The sequence below is a fragment of the Strigops habroptila genome, chromosome 12 (genome assembly GCF_004027225.2).
Source record: "Strigops habroptila isolate Jane chromosome 12, bStrHab1.2.pri, whole genome shotgun sequence".
Taxonomy (NCBI): domain Eukaryota; kingdom Metazoa; phylum Chordata; class Aves; order Psittaciformes; family Psittacidae; genus Strigops; species Strigops habroptila.
In genome coordinates this window covers 20,572,227-20,598,730 of record NC_044288.2, presented here as the reverse complement: position 1 = coordinate 20,598,730, position 26,504 = coordinate 20,572,227, and the positions used below count along the sequence as shown (strand labels likewise).

Here is a 26,504-nt window from a genome sequence, read left to right as displayed (position 1 = left end):
GTGTGTGTGCAGGGGGTGAGTGCACAGGGGGGGATCAGCACATGGGCCCCTGTGTCCATGGGGGCGGGTGTGTGAGCAGCACTGAAGGCCGGAGCAGGCAGTGAGGGGGTGACAGGGGAGCTGAGGGGAGCGGGTCACAAAGGGCCAGCACAGAGCGTGACAGAACCCATGGGGGTTGGCAACAGGACCGGTCCCACTCCAAGATCCCGGAAAGCTGCTGGCAGGAGAGGAGATGTCCCTGAAGGCTCCATTTCAGCTCAGCCAGGAGCTGGAGAAGAGGCCGGGCTGGTGTACTGCAAGCACACAGCACAGGGTGGCACTGGCCCTCCATGCGATCGCTGCCGCGCCGGGCGCTGTCAGGGAGGGAATCGGGGCTTGTCACCGCTGAGGCACAATGAATGACCAATGCAGTGGACCTGGAGGTGCCTGTGCTGCCTGCTCCTGCCCTGCCCGGCCCCACCAGCCACCCTGCTCCAGCACACATCAGCCAGCCTGTCCCGCGCCCAGCATGAGCAGCACCAGGAGTCTTCACTGTGGGCAGGGGCTCTGGGTGCCTCATAGTGAAGCAGGATGCCCCAAACAGCCCTAACCCAAACCCCAGCACCGGCTCCTCTCTCCATCAAACCCCACAGGCAGAGCAGCTGCTGCAAGATGCCAAGGCAGCAGGCAATCATAGAATCTCCCCTCTGGCAGGTTAAAGCCATTCCCCTTGTCCTGTCCCTACAGGCCCTTGTCCAAAGCCCCTCTCCAGGTTTCCTGTAGCCCCTTTAGGCACTGGAGCTGCTCTAAGGTCCCCCCTTAATGAGCCTTCTCTTCTCTTCTCTCAGTCTGTCAATGAAAGTGGGAATGGAGGCCAGGCTTTGCAGCAGTTTTATTGGAGCTGCCACAGGAGCTCTCACAGTGGGCAGCAGCACTCGGGCAGAGCTGCCCAAAACCACCCCGAGGGGGTCGCAGGAGGTTGGGGGGAGCCGCAGGGTTACTGTGCCCTTCGTGCCATCAGCATCTCCCGGATGTTATCTTCTGCTTCCTTCACGCTCCGCTCCAGGTACGACTTCTTCTGCTGCAAGGTAGAAAACCCAGAGGAGAGTTAAGGCCCACCCTGGTACTGACAGCACGTACCTGCTGCAGGCAGCCTGCGGAGGGCACGCGTGTCCCTACACGTTTCCCAGAGCAAGGACAGCGGTTATTCATTCCCAGAGGCAGCCTGGAAACGTTAATGTTTAGCCTCTGCAACATTTACACAGGCTTTGAATTTTGTTCCCTCTGAAACCTCCTCGGAGCTGCTGGGGCTGTTCCAACAGCAGAGCTGCAAAAAGTGGGATACGTTAACCATAGCAAGGAAGGAAATCAAATCAGATCCTGTAGGCTTGGAGCCTAGAGAGGAATTAACATGCTGAGGCCTCCTTACAGATTCAACAGCAAAATCCTTTTGCACTTGGGTAAAAAAGGCTCCTTTTTTTCCCCAGCTGGGCCAGTTTTCTAAACCCAGACCCTCCTTTCTATCAGAAATTCCCTGGCATCATCACCAAATACATGTGTTTCCTTAATCATCTTTAATTAGGAGAGGCTTGGCAGGGAAGCAGCCCGAAGCTGTGCATCCCAAGATAGGAATTCAGCACGCAGCGTTTTTTCCTGCCCGTCTGGGTGCTCCTAGGTGACTGGAAAAATCAGCACTTGGCTCTTTTGAGTATTTTCTCTGGGTTTCCAAACAACAGACACAACAGTCTCTGGTGAGGCCAGGCAGCGAGAAGGCGCTGCCGGGGGAGTGCGGGCAGCCCTCGCTCTGGGCACAGACCTCCAAATGCATTTGGTTGTGAGCTGGCGGGGGGGACCCTTGGGGAGGGGATTCCCAGAGCTGGGCTTGTGGAGAACATGGGGAGAGCTCCACAGTGAGACCCAGAGCAGAGCAGCACACATAGGTGCAGGCTGCAGCTTTTATCCAAGCACACGCATGCATCCATGGATCTGCATGCTCCTGCTATAGGGGGGCTGGCTAAGGGGGCTTGTGAGCCAGAGGACACAGCCACTGTGCTGGCGACACGCAGAACTGTGAAGGTGATCACAGCATCACAGAATCAACCAGGTTGGAAAAGACCTTCAAGACCATCAAGTCCAACAGTTCCCCAGCACTGCCAAGGCCACCACTAAACCATGTCACTAAGGGCCTCATCTACACGGTTTGTGAACACTTCCAGGGACAGTGACTCCACCACTGTCCTGGGCAGCCTGTTCCAATGCCTGAGCACCCTTTGGCGAAGAAATTGTTCCTAATATCCAATCTAAACCTCCCCTGGTGCAGCTTAAGGCCATTACCTCTTGTCCTATCACTTGTTACGTGGGATAAGAGACCAGCCACCTCCTCTCTCCATGTTTTCTCCATGCTCCTTTGATGCTCCCTGACAGCCTCCCCCCCGACTTCTATGAGCCCCCTTAGCTCTGAAGGGAAGTTCATTAGCACAGTCCTGCTGCCATCACTCCGCCTCACAGCAGAGCGCAGTGACACATCTGTGCACTCAGCTGAAATGCCCGTGCCATGAGGACATCCCTTCCAGCCCCGTTTCTGAATTCCGAAGGGCTTTTATTCAAACAGTGAAAGCTGTTAGTGACAATGAGGGCCGTGGGTACGGCAAAGGGCTCCTTGTCCCTCTCACACGGTCCCCAGGCACAAGAGCTGCTTTTCAGGAGCTGCAGGGTGAGGAGGCAGCGTGGGTTCCTGCTGCCCATGACCCGCTGACACACAAGGGCTGCTGCCACTGCCCAGACAGAGAGCAAGGGGTTCACAGCCAGGGAACTGAATCAAAGGGCTGTGAGGGAGACAGGTCCCAGAAAAGCCAAGTGGGTCTGAGCTCCCACTCACTGCACTGACTGGAGAGTGGCAGCAGCAGAGGTGACTTCCAGGCATTCATTTATTACTAAACCACTATTTTTTAATGCAAATGAACTAGGCTATGAAACAGTTCTGCCTTTCTGTCTTCCCCACTCCCCCTTGTGCCCACCAGGCAGCAAGAGACAGTTCCAGAATCTGGAGGCCATGCTGGTGACCATTTGAGCCCCACATTCCCAGCACTAACATGGCCTGGTGCAGTGCAGGAGCATTCATGGCTGTGAACGGGGATCCACACTGCCCACTCCTGCACAGTATTGTGCTCTGCCCTCCCCGGATGCTGGAGCTCCACAGCTCATAGCAAAGGGGTGTGGTTTAATGCTGTTTCTTTACTTAATCATCACCTGCAGCCGCAGGCAGGTGAGGATTCAGGGAATCTGTATTTCCCTCAATCACTCTCCTTGGTCATGTAATTTCTGGGGCAAAAAGATCTGGGTTAGTCCCAACGCTTTTAACTCCTCCCTCCCAAAAGTAGCCTCCAGGGAGACTCATCCCTCGGCTCAAGGAGCATCCCTTGAAACCCTGCACCCGCAGGCGGGGGGATGCAGGCTTCCTGAGCAATCCTGCACACCGAGAGCCAGCGGTGCAGAGCCAGCACAGCTGCTGGCTCCTACCGAGCAGCCGGAATCACGCAGGAGCGAGGAACCGCAAGACAGCCGCAGCATTTTCCGAGACACGTGGCAGAAGCAAGGTGTTCCTGGCCGAGGAGCTGGGGCCGGGTTTCTGCTGTGGTAATCCCAGGAGAAAGAGCAGGAGCTTGCGTGCAAACTCCTCCTCACGGTGATTACTGGGGTCTAGACAGGAAGTTCTGTGTCTCCCTGCTGCACCTTCCCAGGGAGCAGCGCTGTGAGCAAGCGGCTGACACACGCTGCCTCCGCACCGCTGGAGGCTGTTCTGGTCCAGCCAGACCTGCCAGGCTGGTGGGATCTGTTCCCTGGGAGGAACACCACCAAGGCCTCCTCATCCCCACCCCCAAGCTGCCCTGAGCTCACATGCTTTCCTTTACTCTTGACTTACAGCCCTGGTTAATCCTACATCCTCTGACCCCATTTTCTGGCCAGCCCATGGCTGCAAGGTTTTAGCTCTCAAGACTTTGGCAAGGCAGGAAGGAGGAAACACAGACAGGAGAGCAGGAGGCGGCGGGTCTGCCAGTTGTGACTCTGGCTGCAGTGCAGGGCCAGACTGGTCTGGGTTAGAAAGGACCTTAAAGCTCATCCAGTTCCAAGCCCTGCCTTAGGCAGGGACACCTTCCACTAGAGCAGGTTACTCCAAGCCCCTGTGTCCAACCTGGCCTTGAACACTGCCAGGGATGGGGCAGCCACAGCTTCTCTGGGAAAAGTCTGTGCCAGTGCCTCAGCACCCTCATAGGGAAGAACTTCTCCCTCAGAGCTCATCTCAATCTCCCCTCTGGCAGCTTAAAGCCATTCCCCTTGTCCTGTCCCTACAGGCCCTTGTCCAAAGCCCCTCTCCAGGTTTCTTGTAGCCCCTTTAGGCACTGGAGCTGCTCTAAGGTCTCCCCTTCAGGAGCCTTCTCTTCTCCAGGCTGCTCCAGCCCAGCTCTCAGCCTGTCTCCAAGGCAGAGGTACTACAGCCCTTGGAGGACAAAGACTTGCAAGAGCAGTTCCTCCTCCTGATTGGCAATTGCCACATCTACTTGCTAGAGATTTATTCTTGAGTGTGCCTCTGCCTTATCTAAGAGGCACAGCTTGTGACCACCACTCAGTCAGGGCAGTGGATGTACCCGCTTTACCACAGCTTTTGGAGGTTTAGGGGGCACTGCTTTGTTTCCATGACAATAACTCCCATGCACGGAGGAATGACCTGAGGTTGCAGCTCCTATCAGTGTGCCAGCAGCCTCTCCACAGCAGAGGCGAGGAAGGGGAGCCAGAGGCTGCAATGAAGGTGGCTGAAGGCATGTGAGAAGGCAGCAGGATTTGCAGCTTCACATTCCCAGGTGAGCAGCACGCTCCACACGTACTCTGAAATCAAGACAGCTGCCCTGCTTCACCACAGGACAAGCTCTTTCACCCTCACTTGCTCCTACCACAGGCCACAGTCTGGTTCTCATCCAACCCCTGGTTTGTGGTGACAGCCCTCCTGCCCTGCTCTGTCTCCACACAGGAAGGATGGTGCTCCCCACTGCGCCACAAGACCAATACGCAGCCATGCAACAGGCTAGTGAGGCCTGGGCCACATGCAGAGCAGCTGGTAGGGTGCAAAACTGCAGAAGATGCCCCCAAAAAGCCAGTGCAGTCAACGCCTCTCAGCCTGTAGTTTTGCAATTCCTTTAAACTAATCCTGCTGCCAACAGCAGGCACCTTGGCTGGCCAGGAAGGGCTGCAGTGCTTGGGAGCAAGACAAACCACAGCCCTGATGATCTGTCTGAAAAGTAGCCCAAAAGGAAATGTTCTCACCTCAGTCTGCTTTCTGGAAGTAGGTTTGCCATGCTAATGGCTGCCCGGCACCAAGATGGAGGGTGAGAAGAGATGGCCAAGAACTCTTCATTGGGCAACAGAGCCAACCCCACCAGCTGGACCTCCCAGCATCTACTAGGGGCTCCGAAGCTGGGCTGCACCTGAACGCAAATGGCACCACCAAGCCTGGCCATTACTGTTCCCTCCCAGCTCTCAGGAGCCTTCCCCACTTCCAAGTTTTCCAGCAGCCTGCCTAAACCAGGCGTGTGGTGCAAGGGTCTAGCCTGTGTAGGGTTTTAGCACAGCTCCATAGAGTAAAAGCACCATCTCCCACATGATCAGAGATGCAGCCAAAAAACAGAACCAGCTTCTCAGGCAGGCCCATCCAACAAGGCAACACACATCCATCTCCTGGGAACCCTTCCCAGGAGGAAGGGTGGCTTCCCAGGCATGGAGGGCACCACCAGCCCCATGGCCCTGCCTCCTGCAAGACCCCACAACTCAGCAGGGATGGTGGCTGCAATGCTCCACTCTCAGGCAGCACCAGGCAATGGCTCCAGGGGGCTGCTGCCAGCCCCAGTTGCCTCTTTGCTTCACCTCTGTTCAAAGCTCTTGGAAGCACCAGATCACCCGGCCCCAGCCAGAGCGTGCACAGGGCAGCACCCACCAGCCACCCCTTCCCACCGAGGCGCTGGAGTGGTGCCCTGGCACTGGTGGTTACAGCAAAAGCAATGCCATAAGCACTCACCCTGCCATCACCCCGCACCACTTCCCTCCCTGTCAAAGGCCACACTTGCTCCCTGACTGGCTCCGCGCTATTTGCTTTTGGCAGCAGCTGCGGAAATACATGATTTAACGCAAATACAATTACAATTCACACCCTGAAGAAGAAAAGGAGTTGTGGTTCATGGAGGTGGCCTGTGGCCTTTTGACACAGTGGGAAGTCACCTCCTGCTTGAGCCTCCCACCTCGGTTCATTGCATCACGCTGCTCGTGCTTCGCTGGAGACGGTGCTGACGCACCCGGACCTTACATTCCTGGCCGATTAAAGAGCCAACATCTACAGATTCCACAGCAAGAAAAAACTATTCATCAGCTCCTCTCGGACAGGCTTTCGATGATCAAAGCAACACACTTGCCCCAGCACTATGATTCAGACAGCTCTGCCTCCAGCCAGCCCCGCGTGTCTGCAGAGCCCTGTCCTGAGCTGGCCGTTGAGCTCGGTGTCTCATAGCATGCACCCTCAGCTCCAAGAGCCACCACAGCACTTCTGCTCTCAGCAGGAAACTATACGCAACAGCCACGGCTCATTCACGCTGCGTTGTGCCTCATGCTCACCGGTGAACTTCCTGTTTCAAAGTAACAGTTTCTCATTCATAGATTCATAGAATCATTTGGGTTGGAAGGGACCTTCAACATCTACTCAGTTTACTCTTTGAATTTCACTCCTCTCTCTCCTCAGCAAGAGAAAAGAGCTTCAAGCCCCCGACCTGCAAACCCTAATGTGCTTAAACCCAAACAAAAATGTTTCCATGGAAATTTAAGGATCTGGTTTTGGGACATGCCTTCTCACTTCAGCCTTTTTTAAACTGTTTTTCTACCGACTTGTTTTCCGTCCAACTTGGCAGGTTTCTCCCCATAGAACACCTCCCTCCTTCCCTCCCCACAGCTTGCAGCACACTTGGCTACCAGCCGCCAGATGCTGGCATCCCACTCTCGCACTTAGAAGGCTTCCGTCGAGGAATGCTGCAGAGTCTTCACACATGATGCAGTGCCTCAAACAGGAGCCCTGAGACAACCCATCTTGTGACACTGTCTCAATAAACCTCCTAGCCAAGGGTTTCTGTAGCTCTCAAAGTTAATCCAGGTCATTGTTGGCATTCCTCGAGGACTCTGTGTGCACACTCTTTGGGAAAGTGATCAGCAGGGTCTGAGACAGAGGAGGGAGAACACGCTTGTCCAGGGAAGGATCTTCCCAGGAGGAAAGCAAGCTGTTCTGCCTGCACGCTGGGGCCAGGCAGCAACAGCAGTGTGAGCTGCCCTTACTCTGAAGGCCACCACCACTGTTCAGGTGGCTGGAATTGCCCAAACTCCTCTTGCCTCAGAGCACAGCACACCCGGGAGTCAGCACACATACGCTGTGGGCAAGGCAAACATTTCGGTCAGCCAGAGCTCATGGAAGATGATGTGCCCTATTTAATGGGATTTCACTTGGAACCCATCAACGGGAAGGAGATGGACCTGCTGAACAGCACCTGGCTGCTTCTGCTTCAGAAGGAACTGAGATAGCGGGCACCAGTGATGGGGTGGGTCTGCAGGCAGCCCTACGCCCTGATGGGTCCACCCAGCACTGGTCCTCACCCAGCACAACGCTGTGGCACAAGTACACATTAGAAATTACTACACTACAGCAACCACCAAATATTTAGATACACTTCAGGACTTTCCAAGCAGAGTTATTGCTCTCAGGAAGTTGCCCACAGTTTACTCAAGAGTGAGTGAAGTGCAATAGGAAGGGAGCCCAGCTGGTTTCTGATGACAGCTGCTGACAGCAGCACAATGACGCCATTTACTAAGAGGAGAGAGCAGAGATGATTCAGATCCCTGGGTTTTCCCTTAGCCACTATTTCCATGAGGTAACGGGGACCCTCAGTCATTTCAAAACCATCTGGATTTGAGTGGAGGAGATATCACGCATACGAGTGCACTTGCCAACTCAACACTTCAGAAGCACCTGCCTGAAGAACTGTTAGTGCAAATCCACCTTCATCACATACCAATCCTACCTACAGCACAACCAACAGGGCTTCCCCCATCATTCTCGTAGTGCCTTGAAACCCTGAGGAGCATGCTCTTGAGAAAGCTAATTTGGAAAAGCAGATGCTGCTTTCCACACGTGGTACCAAGGGAGGTCACCTAGAAAAGAAGGGGCAAAGTAAGGGTCAGGAAAACGTGCCTGTGGAGCAGCCCTTCTGTCCCTTGCACGTACGTGTTGTCTCAGACCCAGAACTGCATTTACACTAAAGGTTGAGACAGTTGCTCTCTGCAACTGGGCAATGATGGATTATTCCAGTGAACTGCTCCCTAGCCTGATGTTAACGGCTACAAAAGCAAGCAACTGGGAACCTTTCAGTAGGTGGCAGCAGAAATGTATTATCAAGCCAGAGGATTCTTTAGGGGCACTCTTCATGGCAAAATCACCCATTTAGAATCATACTAGGTTGGAAAAGACTTTTAAGATCATCAAGCCCAACCTTTATTCCAGCACTGCCAAGGCCACCACTAACCCATGTCACTAAGGGCCTCATCTACACGGTTTTTGAACACTTCCAGGAACAGTGATTCCATCACTGCCCTGGGCAGCCTGTTGCAATGCCTGAGCGCGCTTTGGGGAAGGAATTGTTCCTAATATCCAGCCTAACCTTTGTTCTTTGGGAGCAGAGACCAGCCACCTCCTGGCTCCATCCTCCTGTCAGGCAGTTGTAGAGAGCGATAAGGTCCTCCCTGAGCCTTCTACAGAATACACCCCCACGGGTCCCTCAGCCATTCCTCATCAACACTTCTGCTCCAGACCCTTCACCAGCTCTGTTGCCCTTCTCTGATCCTGCTCCAGCACTCCAATATCTCACTGGTAGTCAGGGGCCCGGAACTGGGCAGTTTTCAGTGGTACATTGCTTCACAACAGATACTGCATCCTAACCAGACTTACATCAGCAGTCAGGTCAAACACATCTGGGCAGGGGAAACTCACCCAGATTGTGAAAATCCCCACGTTTTGGTTTGGTGGAAGTGTCCCTCACCAAACTGCCTCTTGCAAAATGTGTTAAGTTCCCTAATTTGGTGTTTTGGGTTGCATGGTCCTGCAGAGCCAGAACTGCTCATCAAAATACCTCCCAGAAACATGACTTTTGCACAATCACACCACACCTTACGTCTCTCAGTCCCGGCCAAACAAGGCCATTTAAAAAGAAAAATTACTTCCATAAACTTCAAAGGCTCAACAAATCAGCAACAAAAAGATGATCACAGAATGGTTTGGGTTTGAAGGGACCTTAAAGCTCATCTAGTCTAACTCCCTGCCACGAGCAGGGACACCTTCCACTAGGGCAGGTTACTCCAAGCCCCTGTGTCCAACCTGGCCTTGAACACTGCCAAGGATGGGGCAGCCACAGCTTCTCTGGGCACCCTGTGCCAGCGCCTCAGCACCCTCACAGGGAAGAACTTCTGCCTCAGCACTCATCTCAATCTCCCCTCTGGCAGGTTAAAGCCATTTCCCTTGTCCTGTCCCTACAGGCCCTTGTCCAAAGTCCCTCTCCAGATTTCATGTAGAATGTGATGTGAACTCCCAGCTAAGCAGCATCCCTCTAGCTCAGGCTCCCTTGGCTGCCTCGCAGGCAGGATGCAGCCGTGTCCCCGCTAGGAACACATTTCCAGCTCAAGGAGCAGGGTGACCCCGGCGGCGGGGCCAGCAGGAAGCCCTGACAGCCTGCACACACCTGGAGCAAGGTGTGGCTGTGTAAAGCTGACTCAGGGCTGGGTCAGGTCTCCTGCACGCAGGAGCACGCTTTCCAAATAATTGTTTCCTGTTCTCCCCAGGCTAGATGGAGCAGATGGGGCAGGACAGAGGTTTATCGGGCACAGATAATCCCCCTCCCCAGAGCTACTCGGCCTAAAGGACAGCAAGGACCAAGTGCATGGGCTTGGTGACTAAGGCGAGGACAGCGGCACTGGTTCTGTGACTAACTATTACTCATGCAAGGAGGAATTTGGAGAGGGACCCGCATCCAGCTCAGCTCATTGCTTTGGATACTTCTGCAGCTATAAGCACAAAGGAGAGCTTTGACAATGAATCAGACCCTGGTTTAAAATGACAAAGACAGACTTATCTACCAACTTTGTGTTAAAATGATTTCTGTGTAATTATAAAAGCAGCTTAATGCTAATCAGAGGAAACAAGCAACGTTTTCAAACCCAGATGACTAAATGTAGGCTCCTGGATGGACAAAACCATTTAGACACAGCAGCAGAAGTGGGTTTTTATTTATTGTCATGATGTACTTCACTTTCCTCTGGAATCCAAAGGAATGTGAACGCACTGGCAAAGTTTGTCTTAAAAGCTTTTTCCATTAGATTCTTTTTTAATTTCTTTTTAATCAGAACAACCTCCACCCCCTCCCCAGAAATAAATCCTAAATTGAGTTTCTGGGATAACATCTATTTTGAAAGCACCTCTATAACTGGCTTCTAAAGGATTTAAAAGGAAGCAATCAACACCCACGTTAATTATCCTCCTGCTTTTAAAATCCACAATTATCAATCTAAAAATAAAGGTAGGAACAGTGAAAAATAAAGAGTCATCGAATTCCAGTTCTCCCTTCACGAAGCCTTTGCCCTCTCAGCTAGTTTGTGTGCTTACTTTGCAGTCTGCAGTGCAGGGAAGACTAACAAGGAATTCCTAATTAAGCAGTTGCTTGCAAAAACCTGGGAGTTTGAAACCTTGTCATGGTGAACGATTGTTTTTATAAAGGCAGCCCAGGTCTAAACCAGTGGAAGAACCTTTCAGAGAGCTGGGGATTGCCTCTTAAACGTGATGATTTCTTCTTTCTGTGCCTCTAAGATCACAACATCATGTTTTGCAACCAGTGACTTGTGCACTATTTAACACTGGACAAGCTTCTTACGCAATGTGCAAAGCAGAATGTACTCTTATGTGATCTTTATCTAACTAACCTACCATAGGAATTGGAACCAGGATTTTAAAAGATACACCTCCTTCCTCATCATTACTGAAGAGCATTTGTTCCATTTTAAACCTCCAAGATGCTGGCTGCACACAACCAGCCTGCATTTGTCTGGAATGAGAGATGATGCGATTCAGACAGAAGAGAAACAGCATAAAACACACATGAAGTTAGGCTGTTGAGAACACAATCCTTTTGCTAGCCTCACTTTAGACAAATGACAGTAAGACTGTGAGGCTTTAAATATAAAGAAATAAGTGAAGTCAGTGATTCATCACAGCCTTGGAAGCAAGGAATAAGGCCTGTTATTCATGTTACCATCAGCAGTCCGTTTACAGGATAGAAAGAAGTAGAGCAGCATTAGTTATGCCCCAATTCCTCCAGTATTTACCTTAAATTTGCCTGGCCCCAGTCCAGTGTCAGAGGGCTTCTCCATAAATAATGATTTTGTCCTGACAGTGTTGGCTCTGTGCCCACTACACACTCAACCTTTTCCCTGTTTCATTATTTTCAAGCCTATTTTTCTCACTGGTCAGAGGATTTTCCATTTCAAATATCAGGAATGAGAATGCAGATTCTCCTCCCTGTAACACAGCCAGACCTATAGGGAAAAAAAACAAGAGCTTTGGCTACTCCCTTCTTCAAAACAAGCACCTCAGTGGAGGGCAGAGCAGTGCTGACAGCTTTGCCCATGCCAAGGATCTGCCATGTCTCTGGATGCTCCCAGCTGACAGCAGGCTTAGGCAGGCAGCTGGACCACCCATGTCCTCAAAAAGCAAGCTAAGCCTCAGGCTTTGCAGCCTGAAAAGCAGAAGCAAGTCTGCAGTGAAGGCACAGATTCGGGCCCGGACAAGTCAAGATGAAACATTCTCCAGGAACATCATCAAGTCCAAATGTCCATGCCCAGAAGGACCTGTCCAAACACCTGCAGCTGCCTCAGGCACCAAAGCCATGTAAGATGAAGGCTGTCACCTCCCCTGGTCCTCAGAGCAAGGGGCCTGAGGAGACTCTGCAGCTCACTTCTACCCAATCTCCATGATTTGTGGAGCTCACATAGCTTCCTCCTAAAAGGTCCACGTAAGCCCAAATGTTAATCCTACCTATTAAGTTCACTTGCAGACTCCACTGTCCCCACATCACGGATGCAGCCTCCCTGTACAGCAAGCAGAGGGAAATAACCACCTCTAGGAATGAGTGACCCTCTGGAAGCATTTTTGTCTCTCTCAGTTGCAGAGAACGTCTGCACTCCTGGCTTGTAGATGGCCAGGAAGAGTTAGTGAAACTCCAAGGTGGGCTTCAGGGGCAAGAAGAGAAAGAGAGATCACCACTCTGAATTCCCAATACATCAGACACTGGGAGGGAGGAAGAGGAAACAGAAAACCAAAAACCACACAAAAAGTCCAACCAAACACAAAAACCACATGAAAACCAAATGCAAAACTACAACACACCACCTTGCAGGACAAGCAAATCAGAAAACAAAAATCAATCTACTCCCCAGCAATGCCCCAAACCTGCACATGATCTGTGCCAGAGGAGTTTTGTACATGTTGCAGATCATGACTGCAGCCAAGCATCAGGATGGGTCTGGCTTGGTTCCTGTGCAAGTGACAGAAGCACACCAGCCTTCCCTAGAGCAGATCAGGCCATAAAGCCAAGAGGGCTGAACCCAAGCTACGGACTGACCTCCTCCATGCACACACTTAGAAACAAGGGGCAGCTTCTGTGACAACATGTGTTTAAGATCATGTCCTCAGTACGTGCATGTATGCCAGCAGTGGAATGAGAGCACAGCACGCTCATCCAAAGTAAAACCTGCTCCAGGCTAAAGCACAGAGGGCTATTCTTGAGGCTTCCCCTCTCCAAAGCAAACAGGAGCATTCCTTATTTTCCCCTGTTTATTTAAAAAGCCCACCACACATTCCTGGGCACTGGCCTATCCATGAGATGAGAGCTTCTGCACTGTAAATCCCAAGAGGAAATGGGTCTAACTTGGGAACTGCCAAACAATTGCTACCTTCTGCTGGTTGCTGAGTGGTCTGCAGAGTGCACCACAAATCTCAAGTGACTTGTTTTCACATGGTTAAGGCACCCTCAGAATCAGCCTCCACGCATGGTTTCAGTGTAAAAACCAGAGAGCACATCAGGGGTGCAGGGCCACACCGAGCTGGTCCATCCATACCTGCCCAGAGAACATCAATTCCCATGCTCCAGCACTCCTCTCCAGCCACACCTCTCCTGCTTAAAACTTTGCTCCCTCAGGGTATGAAAACACTGTTGTGGCAACCCTCAGAGACGCCCTGGTCGACTCATCGAGAAGGGGGCACCACCATTATGCCTCAGGGCTCCTGCAAAGCTCCTCAAGAAAGAAGATTAGAGAAATGGAAGCCGCAACATGAGCACATTTGAGACCAGACAGCACCAGGGAAGAAGTCTGTCGTTACCTTCGATGTCTGCTCACTGTAATGCAGTCATTTTTTAACTTTACCAGAAAGGAGATCTGCAACACCATCTAAGCCTCTGAACATGAAGCACAGGAGTACTTGAGAGTAGTGTTCATTTCTCCACCATGAACAAGAGCAAAGAAGTTTTCTGTGTGGGATAGGGCAATTGGACATGGCATTTTAGGGATCATATGAAGACTTTCTGAATTGGAAATAAAGCACTTAGGTACAGCTTTCCCAATTGTATTTTCTACTCCAGGCAGACAGAGAAGAAAACAACCAACCCTTTATCTCTGCAGCAGTGAACTTCCAGTCTCCCATGCTCATGTGAAAGAACTGCCTGGGAAACAAGCACACAATATTGTGGTCAGAGTTTAAAACCAAAACCCAATTCAAGCTGAAAGCTGCAGGTTGCTTTTGCCCTTTTCATGAAGGAGCTAAATTGAGTGGCACAGAGCAGACAGAGCTGCCCAGCAGAGCCTCCCCCTTATTTGTTATTTTTAGCAATTCAGTCTGACAACGCCTGACAACTAAACATGCTGAATATAGCAGGAGAGAAGGGGACTATCAGATAGTATCAGAGAAAACACACAGCGATAATCACTTTCTCCACCCCTAATGAAGAATCAGTTTTCCATGTCTTTATAACATCATAGAGCTTGTTCTTTTTAAAATGCCACATTTAAAAACAGAATCCATCGAGCCCTACAATGGAAACGGATAACATTTCCTGAAACAAAGCATTGTTCCACCCCTCACATATCATGTTTCCTTAAAAACAAGGGAAGAAAAACATTACTTGGTTTTTCTCCTAATACTGCACAAACATTGCTGAGCTAAAAAGAGTCTGTGCTCATCCCTTTAGAATGCTTTCAAAATAGCTTTAACACATACCCCTTGCACTGTGAAGCACAACAAGAATTTGATAGTATCAGGACTGGAAAAATCGGATCGCTGCTGCTAAGCAGGATGCTTCCCATGCCAGTGAGTGAGTGAGCCTGTGCACCAACCTCTGTGAGATTCAAGCCTCACTGGCACAGCCTTTAAGCAGGCATGTGTATTTTGCCAGCAAGCCTGGGCCGTCTATTTGGATTCCAAAGGATTATATACAAGTTGTAAAGTTAAGAATGCCACATATGTACATATATATACACACACACACATATATACACATGTTCATAATTAAGCTTTAACAAAAAGCATAAAGCTACCTTGCTGCTTCTGCAGAATGACTGACATTTGCCCCCTCATACACATTCATACCCCTGTGGTGTTTCAGGACACAGCTCCTTTCACTAAGTACATCTGATGCGTATTCCAGCCAGAGCTTATTTTCCCAGCCCTGTATAAAGAGAGGTCTGGTTCTCCTTGCAGCTTTGCCATGTGATGAGCAGCAGGGCAGTATCACATCAGCTTTGTGATGCTGCCTTGAAAAAGGCAATGCATCACTTCAACAGTGGAGGAACCCAAGAGAGGGGAGTAAGGGAAAGGGAGTGACTGCAATCAGGCATTGCAGTGGAAACTAGAGGAGAAAGGAGAAAAGAAGCAAAACCCCTCACTGCTTTCAAAGTTCACTCAGAGCTGTCAATGTCGGGAAACCCAGCTCACACAGAATCATAGAATGGTATGGTTGGAAAGGGCCTTAAAAAGCTCACCCAATTCCAAGCCCCTGCCAATGGGTAGGGACACCTTCCAATAGAGCAGGTAGCTCCAAGCCCCATCCAACCTGGCCTTGAACACTGCAAGGGATGGGGCAGCCACAACTTCCTTGGGCAACCTGTTCCAGTGCCTCAGCACTCTCACAGTAAAGAACTTCTTCCTTACATCTAACCTGAACTTCCCGTTTCAGTTTGAACCCATTAGCCCTTGTCCTATCATTACAGTCCCTGATGAAGAGTCCCTCTCTGACAACCTTGTAGGCCCCCTTCAGATACTGGAAGGCTGCAATGAGGTCTCCATGCAGCTTCTCCTCTCCAGGCTGAACAGCCCCAACATCTCTGAGGCAGGTTAAAGCCCATGTTTTCATGGACAGTCAGCACTGAGGATCTCTCCTTGCTACATAGTTGGATGGATTTACAGAAGACCTCAGCAGTGAACTCAGCCCTCTGTGCTCTGCTGCTCTGCAAACAGCACTAAGCCAGCAGGGAGAGCGCATCTCAAATTCAGGATGGTATCAGAAATCCACATTTCGTAATACCTTGGCAATTGAGTCATAATAAGGCAGCAGAATTGTCTCAAGCTCATGCTACATGAGTAACCAGATCAGCCACACCAAGTGGATACTGGAGGATTACGCTGACCAGCTTGCTCCGGCTACGCAAAGTGAGAAATGTGAGTAAGGTAGTTAACAATGTAAAATATAAACCTACGCTTTAAACTCCTTCCAGTTTTAATAACGGATGGAGGGAAGTTTTAACCTATCTTGGTTGGATATTTATTTTATAATGATGCAGTGGAATCACAAGGTCACAAAGTTTCACATTCTTTCCTGCTTCTGTCACCACTTGTTTTCAGGACAGCAAAATCCCCTAACTCCTGTGATAAGTGCTCTCTGACTTGGACTCAGGTATTTCCCCTGAAATCTGTTTCCAGCAGTTGTCAGTCTGAGAGCTTGTCCTTTTCCATGGGGAACCCCAGGCCTAAGGAAAATCCTTTCCACAAAGACGCCAGCCAGCTGGAAGCAGAGTAGTTAAAAGATGGACTTGAATGTTCACTTGAAACAAACTGTTGAAAGTTCTGGTAATCTGAGCCCTACTATCCACAATTAAAAAGAAAACCCAACCCATGTGACAGCCACCTTTCTACTCCCACCACCTTTTGAGACAGTCACCATTGCTGGGAGCTTCCATTCAGTGGCCATACCAGAGACCCAAGCAACAGGGAGGTATGAAGCAGAAAAACACACTTGTGAAGCAGCAGCTCTGAGGCTTTGTGTAAGAACAGTAAAGGTTGTAATTTGGGGGGAATTCCATCCATTCTGCTGAACTCAGCAATGGGAAAGTTCAGGAGGCGAGATCATTCCCCACCAGGAACAGGAAGAAACTGAGGTGCACAGCTGAAGGGCACAGTAGCCAAAAAGCTGACCACAGCCTGATGGACCCAGCAGAAAGGGACCCCATGGGCCAGTTGCAAACAGAGACTGTCAACCACACTCCATCACTGACAAATCCAGACCTGCTGCTATGAAGTTCTCCAACCCCAGTCATGGGGCTGCCTTTGTGCAAAACCACTGGCATTTGAGATGCCTCCAGAGTAGCCAGGATACAATCACTTTTATCACATAACCATAAGAAGAACTGCGCCCCGTCTGCATTAACAGCAGAGAAATATACAGCCTACCCAGGGGAGACTTGTTTTCCCTATTCAATAAAAGTTCTCATGGCCAGAAACACAAAACCCCTTAGTATGTGGCACAGGAAACACTCCAGGCAACACCACACATGGTGATGTGTTTGCCCTACAGCTCCCCAGGCAAGCTGAGTTTTAAGAAAGAATTTAAAAAAACACCAACTCTACTTCTGTTTTACTGTAAGGAGGAGACAAAAGAGACAGAACTGCATGGGTCTGAGTAGGTTTGAGCACTGACTTCCTACTCCTGCTTGCCCTGCTTAGCTGGTCTCCACATTGACTTTCTCCAAAACACTAACAGATGAGTTAAACAGCTTGACACAACTCAGTCTTTGCTTCCTCTGTCATTGCCCAAGAAACAAGGAACAGGGTTTTGTATTTATTATATTTTAGGGACATTAAGAAAAAACAAACCACTAACGGCCTTGGAAAAGTACATTTTGAACATCTGCTCCAAAGAACTCTAAGCTGTACATGTAGCCACTAGAAGATAGTCAAGATTCTCTAGATAACTTATTTGAACACTGGTACTTGCACAGATAGTACTTTGTATTTCCTACATATTCTCCTCTGCCTTGAATACTCCTACCAGATAAACATAAGAGCACAGAAGTGCTCTGACCACATCGCCAAAACAAAGTCCCACCTCCCCCTAGATCCAGTCTTCAACAGCAGCCACAAGTAGATGCCTAAGGCAGAGCGTAAGGACAGGGCAGGCGTACACAGAACTTCCTCCTCATACTTTCCCAGCCTTCAGACATTTTTAGCTCAGGACTTCCTGAGCAGGATGCCATTTCTACATATTTGGTAATTCTCAATGGATTTCTCTTCCATGAATTTGTGCAATTGTCCTGAGCCAGTGTAAACTACTAGCATCCACAGCACTGGCACAGATTCACATCACCTATCTGCTGCAAATAACCACATAAATATCCTTTTGCTAGTTTTAAACCTTGCTCCTACTAACCTCATTTGAATCCCTCACCCCTAGTTTTCATATCAGGAACAACAGGAAATCCCTAGTTGGGTTGTGGATATAGGAAAGAAACCAAATAACTAAGTGCCATGAATTACTGGCAGGTTACTTGTAACACTATGTTTCACCTCATTACAATCCTTCAGAATGGGAAGTATCAGATAAAAACAAGGGATGTAGCAGACAGCATCTTGTTGACCTTCAATGGTGAACTTTCATCATCATTACCTGCCAAAACTTACCTCTAATTCCTTAATTTTCTCTTCGGCTATTCTCTGTTTTTCTAAGAGCTGATTATGAATCACTCCTTTAGACTGAAGGATAAACCTACAAGTGAAAAAGAAGAGACAGATAACTGTCGGGTATCTTTTACATCTGTTGTACCCCTACTTGCACACAGTTAAGCTACAGTGACCTCTGCCAAACATTCATCCTCAACCCACACCTTCTAGAGGCAGAAGAAACTGCTCCAAGAGCTCACACAAACCACCAGCCTCAAAGTCTTGCTCACGAATCTCGCCCATTATTTGGGAGGAAGAAAATGGATGCACACACATTCAGTGTCCTTGAATGGTTTGAAAACAGTCCTTGCATACAGCTAGCAAGGGAAGTCTGTCATCACATTCCCTTCAAAGGGATCTAAATCAGTTGATGGCACATAGTCAAGGAAGCCTCTTTGGAGGGGGAAAAGCCATTCATTACCATGCCAGTGCTCACAAGCAAAACAAAGCTGCACAATAAAAACAAAGCTTTCTAAAGAGAAAGGCTGAGAGAGCTGGGGGTGTTCAGCCTGGGGAAGGGAAGGCTCCACGGAGACCTTACTGAGGCATTTCAGTATATAAAGGGGGCTGGTAAGACAGAGACTTTACCAGGGCCTGTGACAGGACAAGGGGCAATGGTTTTAAACTGCAAGAGGGCAGCATTAGATTGGACATAGGGAAGAAATGTTGTATGATGGGGGTGCTGAGGCACTGGCACAGGGTGCCCAGAGAAGCTGTGGCTGCCCCATCCCTGGCAGTGTTCAAGGCCAGGTTGGACAGAGCTTGGAGCAACCTGGTCTACTGGAAGGTGTCCCTGCCCATGGCAGGGGGTTGGAACTGGATCAGCTTTAACACTCCTTCCAACCCAAACCCTCCTGTGATTTGATTACACAGAGGCAGTGCTTCCACCAGAAACACAGAGTTCTGGGGTTTAAATGCAGAATTTGAAAGACATATCCATAACATCTCAGTGGCAGCAATCCTGCTTGCCAGCATGCAAAAAAGCTGTCTGACTTGCTCAGAAGAGCCCCTGAAGAAACACCAGCATCCAAAGAGGCTCTCCAGCACGTGGCACTGACATCCCACAAAGAGGTGAAGGACAACTAAGTTCAGATGAATATTAGGAACCCTCTATGGTTGTTTTTCATCCTTCCAGACATAAAGAATGTACAAGCTGCAGATTCGCCCATTCCCTACTTAGAAAGTCCCCCAGGGGATTTAGAAGGAGCCTCCCTGGATCATACCAACGAGGTCAAGGTCTCCCTCCAGCACCAACTAGGGTCAGTGTCTTCCTGCCAGGTGACAAGAGCTCATGCTTGAACAGTTAAAGTGAGCGGCTTTAGACAGGGCAGAATCAGAGTGCATTCCCCATCTGGTACAGAAAAACCTGCAGTCAGTCTGTAGTCTCCCATGACACAGGACATTATTAACATGTTTGTTGAGGGCCTGATCAGCCACTGCCTTGAAACCCAGCATGCTCTGCACCAGCAACAGAGCAGCCAAAAGGAAAAGTACCTGCCATGTGCATTCCTGGAGTGCATGGGAGCAGAACTATAGTTAATTATAACAGGTTTGCAATAAAAACTCTCTTCGGTGCTGCTATTAACTGCACTTACCAATTGCCTCCTCCTCCTTCTCCCACTTCTCTCCCTTGTCCCGCTTCACCTCCTCTTTTCTACAGCTACTTCATCTTTTACATTGCCATTTTCTCAAATCTCTCCTTTTTTCTCCCCAGTCTCAGCTCATGTTTATGACTGGTGTCATCACTGGTCTGTATCTGCTCCTGTTCTTTACAACACAGCTCACTCTCTTTGTCCCCTCAATGTCCCCCTTTCCATTTGGTGCCTCCACAACCCACTTCCACCCAGTGGGAATGTCTCCGGGTCCCACCACAGAGCAGCCTGCTGAAATAAAATGTGGGTTTTAATCAGTCTTATAAAAATCAAGTCCATGAGCACCCTCCTAGGAAAGAGAAGTTATTTACATTGCTATTAGATGCAGAGCCTGGATTCAGCCAGAGAGGAGCTACTTTTGAGGACCACCAGCAACTACATCATTCTGACACTCTTACCTTGAGCTTGCAATACCAGGAGCAGCAAACCACAGCCTTTCCATACAAACACCATGGGGATTTGGGAGTCAAGACCACAACTTTGTCTTGCTTCTGCAGTACCTGCCACTACTTAAACAATCAAAGCTGCAAGACACCCTCACTAAATCAAGCCATCGGTCCTTCCCATGGTCACAGCTTCCCTGAGCCTGTGTATCTGTATGAATGTTTCCTCAATTATTTCCTTTTTTTGTGAGGCAGCAAAGCAGAACAGAATACCTTCCCTTTTGCTTCCCCAAACTGTATAGTAAAATGTAGAATCCCAGCCTGGTTTGGGTTGGAAGGGACCTTAAAGCTCATCCAGTTCCAACCCCCTGCCATGGGCAGGGACACCTTCCTCTAGAGCAGGTTGCTCCAAGCCCCTGTGTCCAACCTGGCCTTGAACACTGCCAGGGATGGGGCAGCCACAGCTTCTCCAGGCACCTTGTGGTAGGGCATCATCGCCCTCATAGTAAAGAATTTCTTCCTAATGTCTCATCTGAATCTATCCTTGATCAATCATTTTGGTTCCACTGAAGCCTCTGGTCTAGGACACAAGGTTAAACACCAACATAGCTCTATCAGTGCTCCCCACACTGCAGCTGGGAAGGTCCCCGTGCTGTGCCACAGGCACTGAGCGATCCCGGCTAGCCAAGAACCACTACACGCACTAGAACCTTTGGACAAACAAGCGGCTGACTTCACTTCTATTCTGCAAATGTCAACAGCAGTCACCGGGAAAAACACCCTCCCTCCTCCCTGCCTCCCACCCTCCTGCAATGCTCTGGCAGACATGCGACAGCAAATTAAAATTGGATGGCCGAAGTTAGCAATGACGAGACTTATGCCGGCAGCTGGGTGCAAACACAACCACCCCGATTTATTTGCTATAAAATAGTGGGCTGGAACCTGCGTCCGTTCACACACTGGCTCAGAAGCAGATCAAATGTCCATGACTTGGCCAGTATCCTTCAGAAAGTTTGCACCAGTCCCAGCTTCAAGCCAACCATTTTAATTCCCCTTCATTGAGCCTTCAGCCTAAAGCGCACAACTGCTACCATGTAAGCTGACAAAAACCAGTCTTTAGAAAGTTGAAGCTATAAACCCACATCCACAGTTAACTACTTAAATCTGTGGCTTCACTTTCCAACACAAAGAGGACTCAAAAACCTCATCTGTGTTTTAGCTTCTAGCTTGGCATACACACATTATGGAGATCTTGGGCAAAGGTTTTACCTAAGGAAATACTGTGGTTTAGGGCAGCACTTGGGAAAAGCATAAGTTTGCCTTGCTCATTAGGTAAGAGATGCTACAGGGCACTTGTCATAAACCAGAGTTTGAATTTTACTGGATTTTTTCCTTCCAATTACCCCAAGTAAAACATCAACTAAATGTTTTTGGCTTTTTTCTCACTGAGCTGGAGAACTGGGTCAGTGTCATTCCACTGCCTGGTTTTACTTAACTGGGGTTATCTTACTTACAACGTTTTTAAGCTTGTGAAAGAACCATGGGAGGTTCTGAGGTCTTAGTTCTTCCCCGAGTTTGTGAACAAGCCTTTCAAACACAGGAACTTCTTTCATGGATGACAAGTTGACTATGAACCAGCAGTTGTACACTTGCACTCAGGAGGGCCAATAGCACCCTGGGGTGCACCAGGAGGAGTGTGGCAGCGGGTCAAGGGAGGTGATCCTCCCCCTCTACTCAACCCTGGTGAGGCCACATCTGGAGAACTGTGTCCAGTTCTGGGCTCCTCAATACAAGAAAGACAAGGAGCTACAGGAGAGGAATCAGTGCAGGGCCACAAGCATGATCAGGGGCCTGAAACATCTCTCTTATGAGGAGAGATTGCAGGAGCTGGGCCTGTTTAGTTTAGAGAAGCGGTGACTGAGAGCAGACCTCATCAATTCAGATCAGTATCTCACAGGCAGGTGCCAGAAGGATGGTGCCAGACTTTTCAGTGGTGCCCAGTGACAGGACGAGGAGCAATGGCCATAACTGAAAGACACTAAGTTTCACTTTAACATGAGGAAGAACTTCTTTACATTGAGGGTGGCAGAGCACTGGAACAAGGTGCCCAGGGGGCTGTGGAGTCTCCCTCTCTGGAGACTCCAAACCCACCCGTGTAACCTGCTCTAGGTGGCCCTGCCTTGGCAGGGGGTTGGATTGGATGATCTCCAGAGGTCCCTTCCAAACCTAATGATTCTGTGGTTCATTCACTGCCACACATTCACTGCCTCCAGCACACCACCAGCTGAGGACGAGCCCCACATTAGAGTCATTGCATCACAGAGCGGAGGAGCCACTTTCTGCTCTGTGATGCTGAGCCCAAGCAGATGACATTACTAACATCAACCCCTTGGTGCAGATCAGCACCAAAGAGCCACCTCCAAAGTCCACTCTCCTGAGGAGGGTCCCAGGGTTTGTACATTGGACTAGGATGACTAGTATTGGTAGTCCACAAAAGACAAGCAGCAAACCAAATCCTCTTCCAGACAAGAGAGTTCACTTGTGTCCACCTCCTCTCAGTGAAGTGCCACAGCACACACTAATAGATCTGTCAAACACAACACCTACACTATCAACCATGAAACACTGATTCAGAAACATGTTCAGCACTACAGTGGCAATTATAAAGCTTAGCAGAAACCACCTCTTCACTCAGGAACTTTTTCACTATTGTTAAATAACACCAGAAATATCTGGTAAGATTAAATAACACCAGAAATATCTGGTCAGAACAGCCAGGTTCACCACATCTCAGTTGGCCACCTACTTCAAAGGGAATGGCTAGTAAAAACAGAGCAGGATTTGCCCTATTCTGGATACTGAGCAATTTTTCCAATAACCATAAAGATAACTGAGAAACAAGACAAAACAAATAGAAAAGAAAGCTAAGGAGGAATGGGGTCCTCAAGGACAGCAATATTCAGCCAAACCTGGACTGTCAACAGCAGCAGTGTTTGCACATCAGCTGTACCTACATGCTCAGCTCTTCCGCTGTCCCAGTGACTGCTGGTTCTCAAGGACAATATAAAGAACAAAAATAGAGCACAAGGGAACTGAAAGAGAAACCTCACTCTAAATATTCCCCACTTGTTTCTATTTTCCTCCCTCTGCCAGTTCCACATCAGGATCTTTGTTTCTCTAAGGCAGAGAACATGGTTTCTATACTCTCTGAGACTCATTGCTTGTTCCCTTCTGAAGGGATCTCTTACCCCTTCCCTGTTACAAACGTCTAGATATGATGCCTATTTGGTCAGTGTTTATACAGCACTCCCTTATCCCTGGTCAAAATGGTCTTCAGGCTCTAGCCGGGCTGGTCAGCAGTGCTGTCAACTTCATCATCTGTCTGCTGTCAACTTCATCATCTGTCTGCTCCTTTGTGTCACACGTACACACCCACCAAGTGATGTTCCTACAGTGTAAGTAATTCCATAACTCAGTCTGTTTGCACCAAAATGTACTGTTTACTTGACTTTCAGACATAATATTAGATACTGAAATATTTGCCTCCTAATGAATGAGGTTATGGAGATGTTTGTTCAGCACAAGCCACTTTCATTATGACATACAGCTCATTAAAGTTATTAAAGGTGGAGTACCAGTGATGCTCATAGTGAAGGTTTTCCATTAAGAACCCCCATTTTCAATGACTTGCAACTGCAACTTCTATGTCTGAAGCTTTCAGTGGCAGGTGCCCCAGACGTGAGCATTCTCTCCTCTTCTTGTTCTAGATAGGAAATGTGGTCTGGGTGTTTTTCCTGCACAGCTTGCTGGTGCAAGAGGCTGGTTGTATTAAAGCATTAAAGCCAGGAGGGAAGGAGCCACACAGCAGCCATGGGGCTTCCTCCTGACCATCTGCAAAGCAACTCTTCCCACTTGGGTCCATGCAGATCACTGCAAGGACCTCCACAGGGTACCAGGGAAGCCTTAGCTCTTCCTGTGCCTGATACTGATACACATCCCTCTGCCTACTTTCAGGTGAGACAATTTTACAGGTAGGAACGCTCCAGTGCTGTTTTGACAGAGTACTGATGACTGGTTTGGGTTAGAAGGGAATCTCCCCTCTGTCAGTTTAAAGCCATTCTGGATGCAGGGGGGTCTCACAGAAGTGCATCCAGCCTGGTTCCCAGCTCATACAAAGGGTCATTATAACTTCAGCTTTATGGTTCCCATTGCATTTGGAAAACTCTCTACAAAAATTTAAGATACTGAAAACAAAACTAACAACTTTGTACAAAGCCAGAACATTATTTTAATGTTTACTGTATTTCTAAAACCCCTCTAACATGCTGTGTTGTAGCATGTTAAATGACAGCTCACTCATTTACACAGAATAACCTGCTCCTTGAAACCAAGCACTTTCATTAGACTACTCCAAGAGAAGAGTTGGGCTAAGCCCAGTCATGCCCTTATCTATTTAAAGACACTTTTTAATTCTGAACCTGCAGTGCTGCACAAGCCACAGCTCACTCAGGAGGGGATTGCTGCATTTTAAGTACCGTTCAAAGCCAAGGCAAGAGAGGCTTCCAATGAGCTGATCCCCAGCAATCCAGCTTGATCCAACAGGAGACAGCGGTGCACAACTGCAAGCACCCAACAGTCCCCTTCCACTCTCCTAGGGTCCACTTATGCTTCTGTAAATGATTCCCTATGGAGTTCAGAACAGGCACTGCTTATCCACCAGCACGTTCCAGTTTTAGTCATCCTAAATGAATTACCCAGTTCCAAACAAGACAAGGAAGCAATATTAAAACAAGAAAATAAGAAAATCATGACTAATTATAGTTTGTGCTGCCACCACTTCATGTCTAAGGGTTTCACATTTTTCAGTCTGATTTTGAATTTCCCATTCAACAGATCATATGCCTTAACTAGAGCTTGCTCAGAAACAGAGTTGGAACAGATGAGTTGAAGCTTTTCCTATGTTTGCTTTTATTTTAGTGGTCAGTCATCTCACTGGGTCACTCTCAATATAGCTAAACCTAACTATTCCCCCCTAACTCCCCTGCCAAAGCAGCACATACCTTAAAGCAAAACAAATCCTGCAGCTTATATTGGGAAGATTATATATGAAGACATTCCAGGAGCAGCAGTTTATAGTTCATGTGTCACTTTACTACTGCACTCATGAGGTGGTCATGCACCCGGAGCTGTTTGGGAAGGAGACATGGATTGAAGCATGCTGGCAGCATCTCTGGTGGGCAGCAGAACCTGTGCAAACTCAGAATGACAGCACTGGAGCACACACAGAGACCAGGATTAGTGGCACTGGAAGCAGTCGAAACCAAGTCTTATGTAGGCCACAATAAGGGTAACTTTTACTCAGATGAACATTTGTAAGCCATAAACCTATTTACTTTAAGGAGCTAAAGGAAGAGTACAAGAAGTGCCACACTGTTTGCTTCCTCAAACCTCTCCAGGGACTAGCCCAGCACGCCCATCTGCCTGCTGAGGGGCAGAGGAGTTTGTTCTGCACTTCAGGCCATGTTTACATTGAGTTTTCACTGGTTTTTTTGATCTGTCAATAGCTGCAGCATATTATGTTACCTCAAGCCAAGATAGTAACACAGCTTGCAAACAGCAGTTTCTGCATTGCCAGACACTTAACTAGATAGTAGATTTATACCATTGTTCATGCTTGGTTCTTTAAAAAAAGAAAGCAGGAATATACCTCTAAATGTGTATTAAATATAGCACAACCCAAAATAATAAAATAGCACTGTAGTCTGCTTTTAAAGAACATCACCAATTCTTTTTGAAGGTGCAAATGATATCAACGGAATTAAAAACCAAAATAATAGGCAAGCAAACGCCCCCTCTCTATCATACAGGAATGAGTAACATTGGAGATTCAAACCATGCAGGGAACACAGTGCAATCGTGTCCTGGGCTGCATCCCCAGAGAGTGAGCAACAGGTCAAGGGAGAGGATTCTGCCCCTCTGCTGCGCTCTAGGGAGAACCCCCCCTGCAATCCTGATCCAGCTCTGGGGCAACAAGACAAGAGGGACAGGGAGGTGTTGGAGCAAGTCCAGAGGAGGCGACGGAGCTGCTGCGAGGGCTGGAGCAGCTCTGCTCTGGAGCCAGGCTGAGAGAGCTGGGCTGGGGCAGCCTGGAGAAGAGAAGGCTCCTGAAGGGGAGACCTTAGAGCAGCTCCAGGGCCTAAAGGGGCTCCAGGAAACCTGGAGAGGGGCTTTGGACAAGGGCCTGTAGGGACAGGACAAGGGGAATGGCTTTAACCTGCCAGAGGGGAGATTGAGATGAGCTCTTAGGCAGAAGCTCTTCCCTGTGAGGGTGCTGAGGTGCTGGCACAGGGTGCCCAGAGAAGCTGTGGCTGCCCCATCCCT

At 49.0% G+C, this 26,504-nt stretch overlaps 1 protein-coding gene across 1 annotated transcript in view; it reads right to left on the bottom strand.

Moving 5' to 3' along the window:
* Positions 1–852: 852 nt before the first annotated feature.
* The window catches only part of PFDN1 (prefoldin subunit 1), a 32,338-nt gene continuing 6,686 nt past the window's right edge, over positions 853–26,504 (bottom strand). The window contains exons 3-4 of the mRNA XM_030503850.1: positions 18,050–18,134; positions 853–1,060 (exon numbers count right to left, since the gene is read on the bottom strand). Of these exons, the coding sequence (XP_030359710.1) occupies positions 977–1,060; positions 18,050–18,134 (169 nt within the window). The 3' untranslated portion in view covers positions 853–976. The remainder of the gene's footprint in view (positions 1,061–18,049; positions 18,135–26,504) is intronic.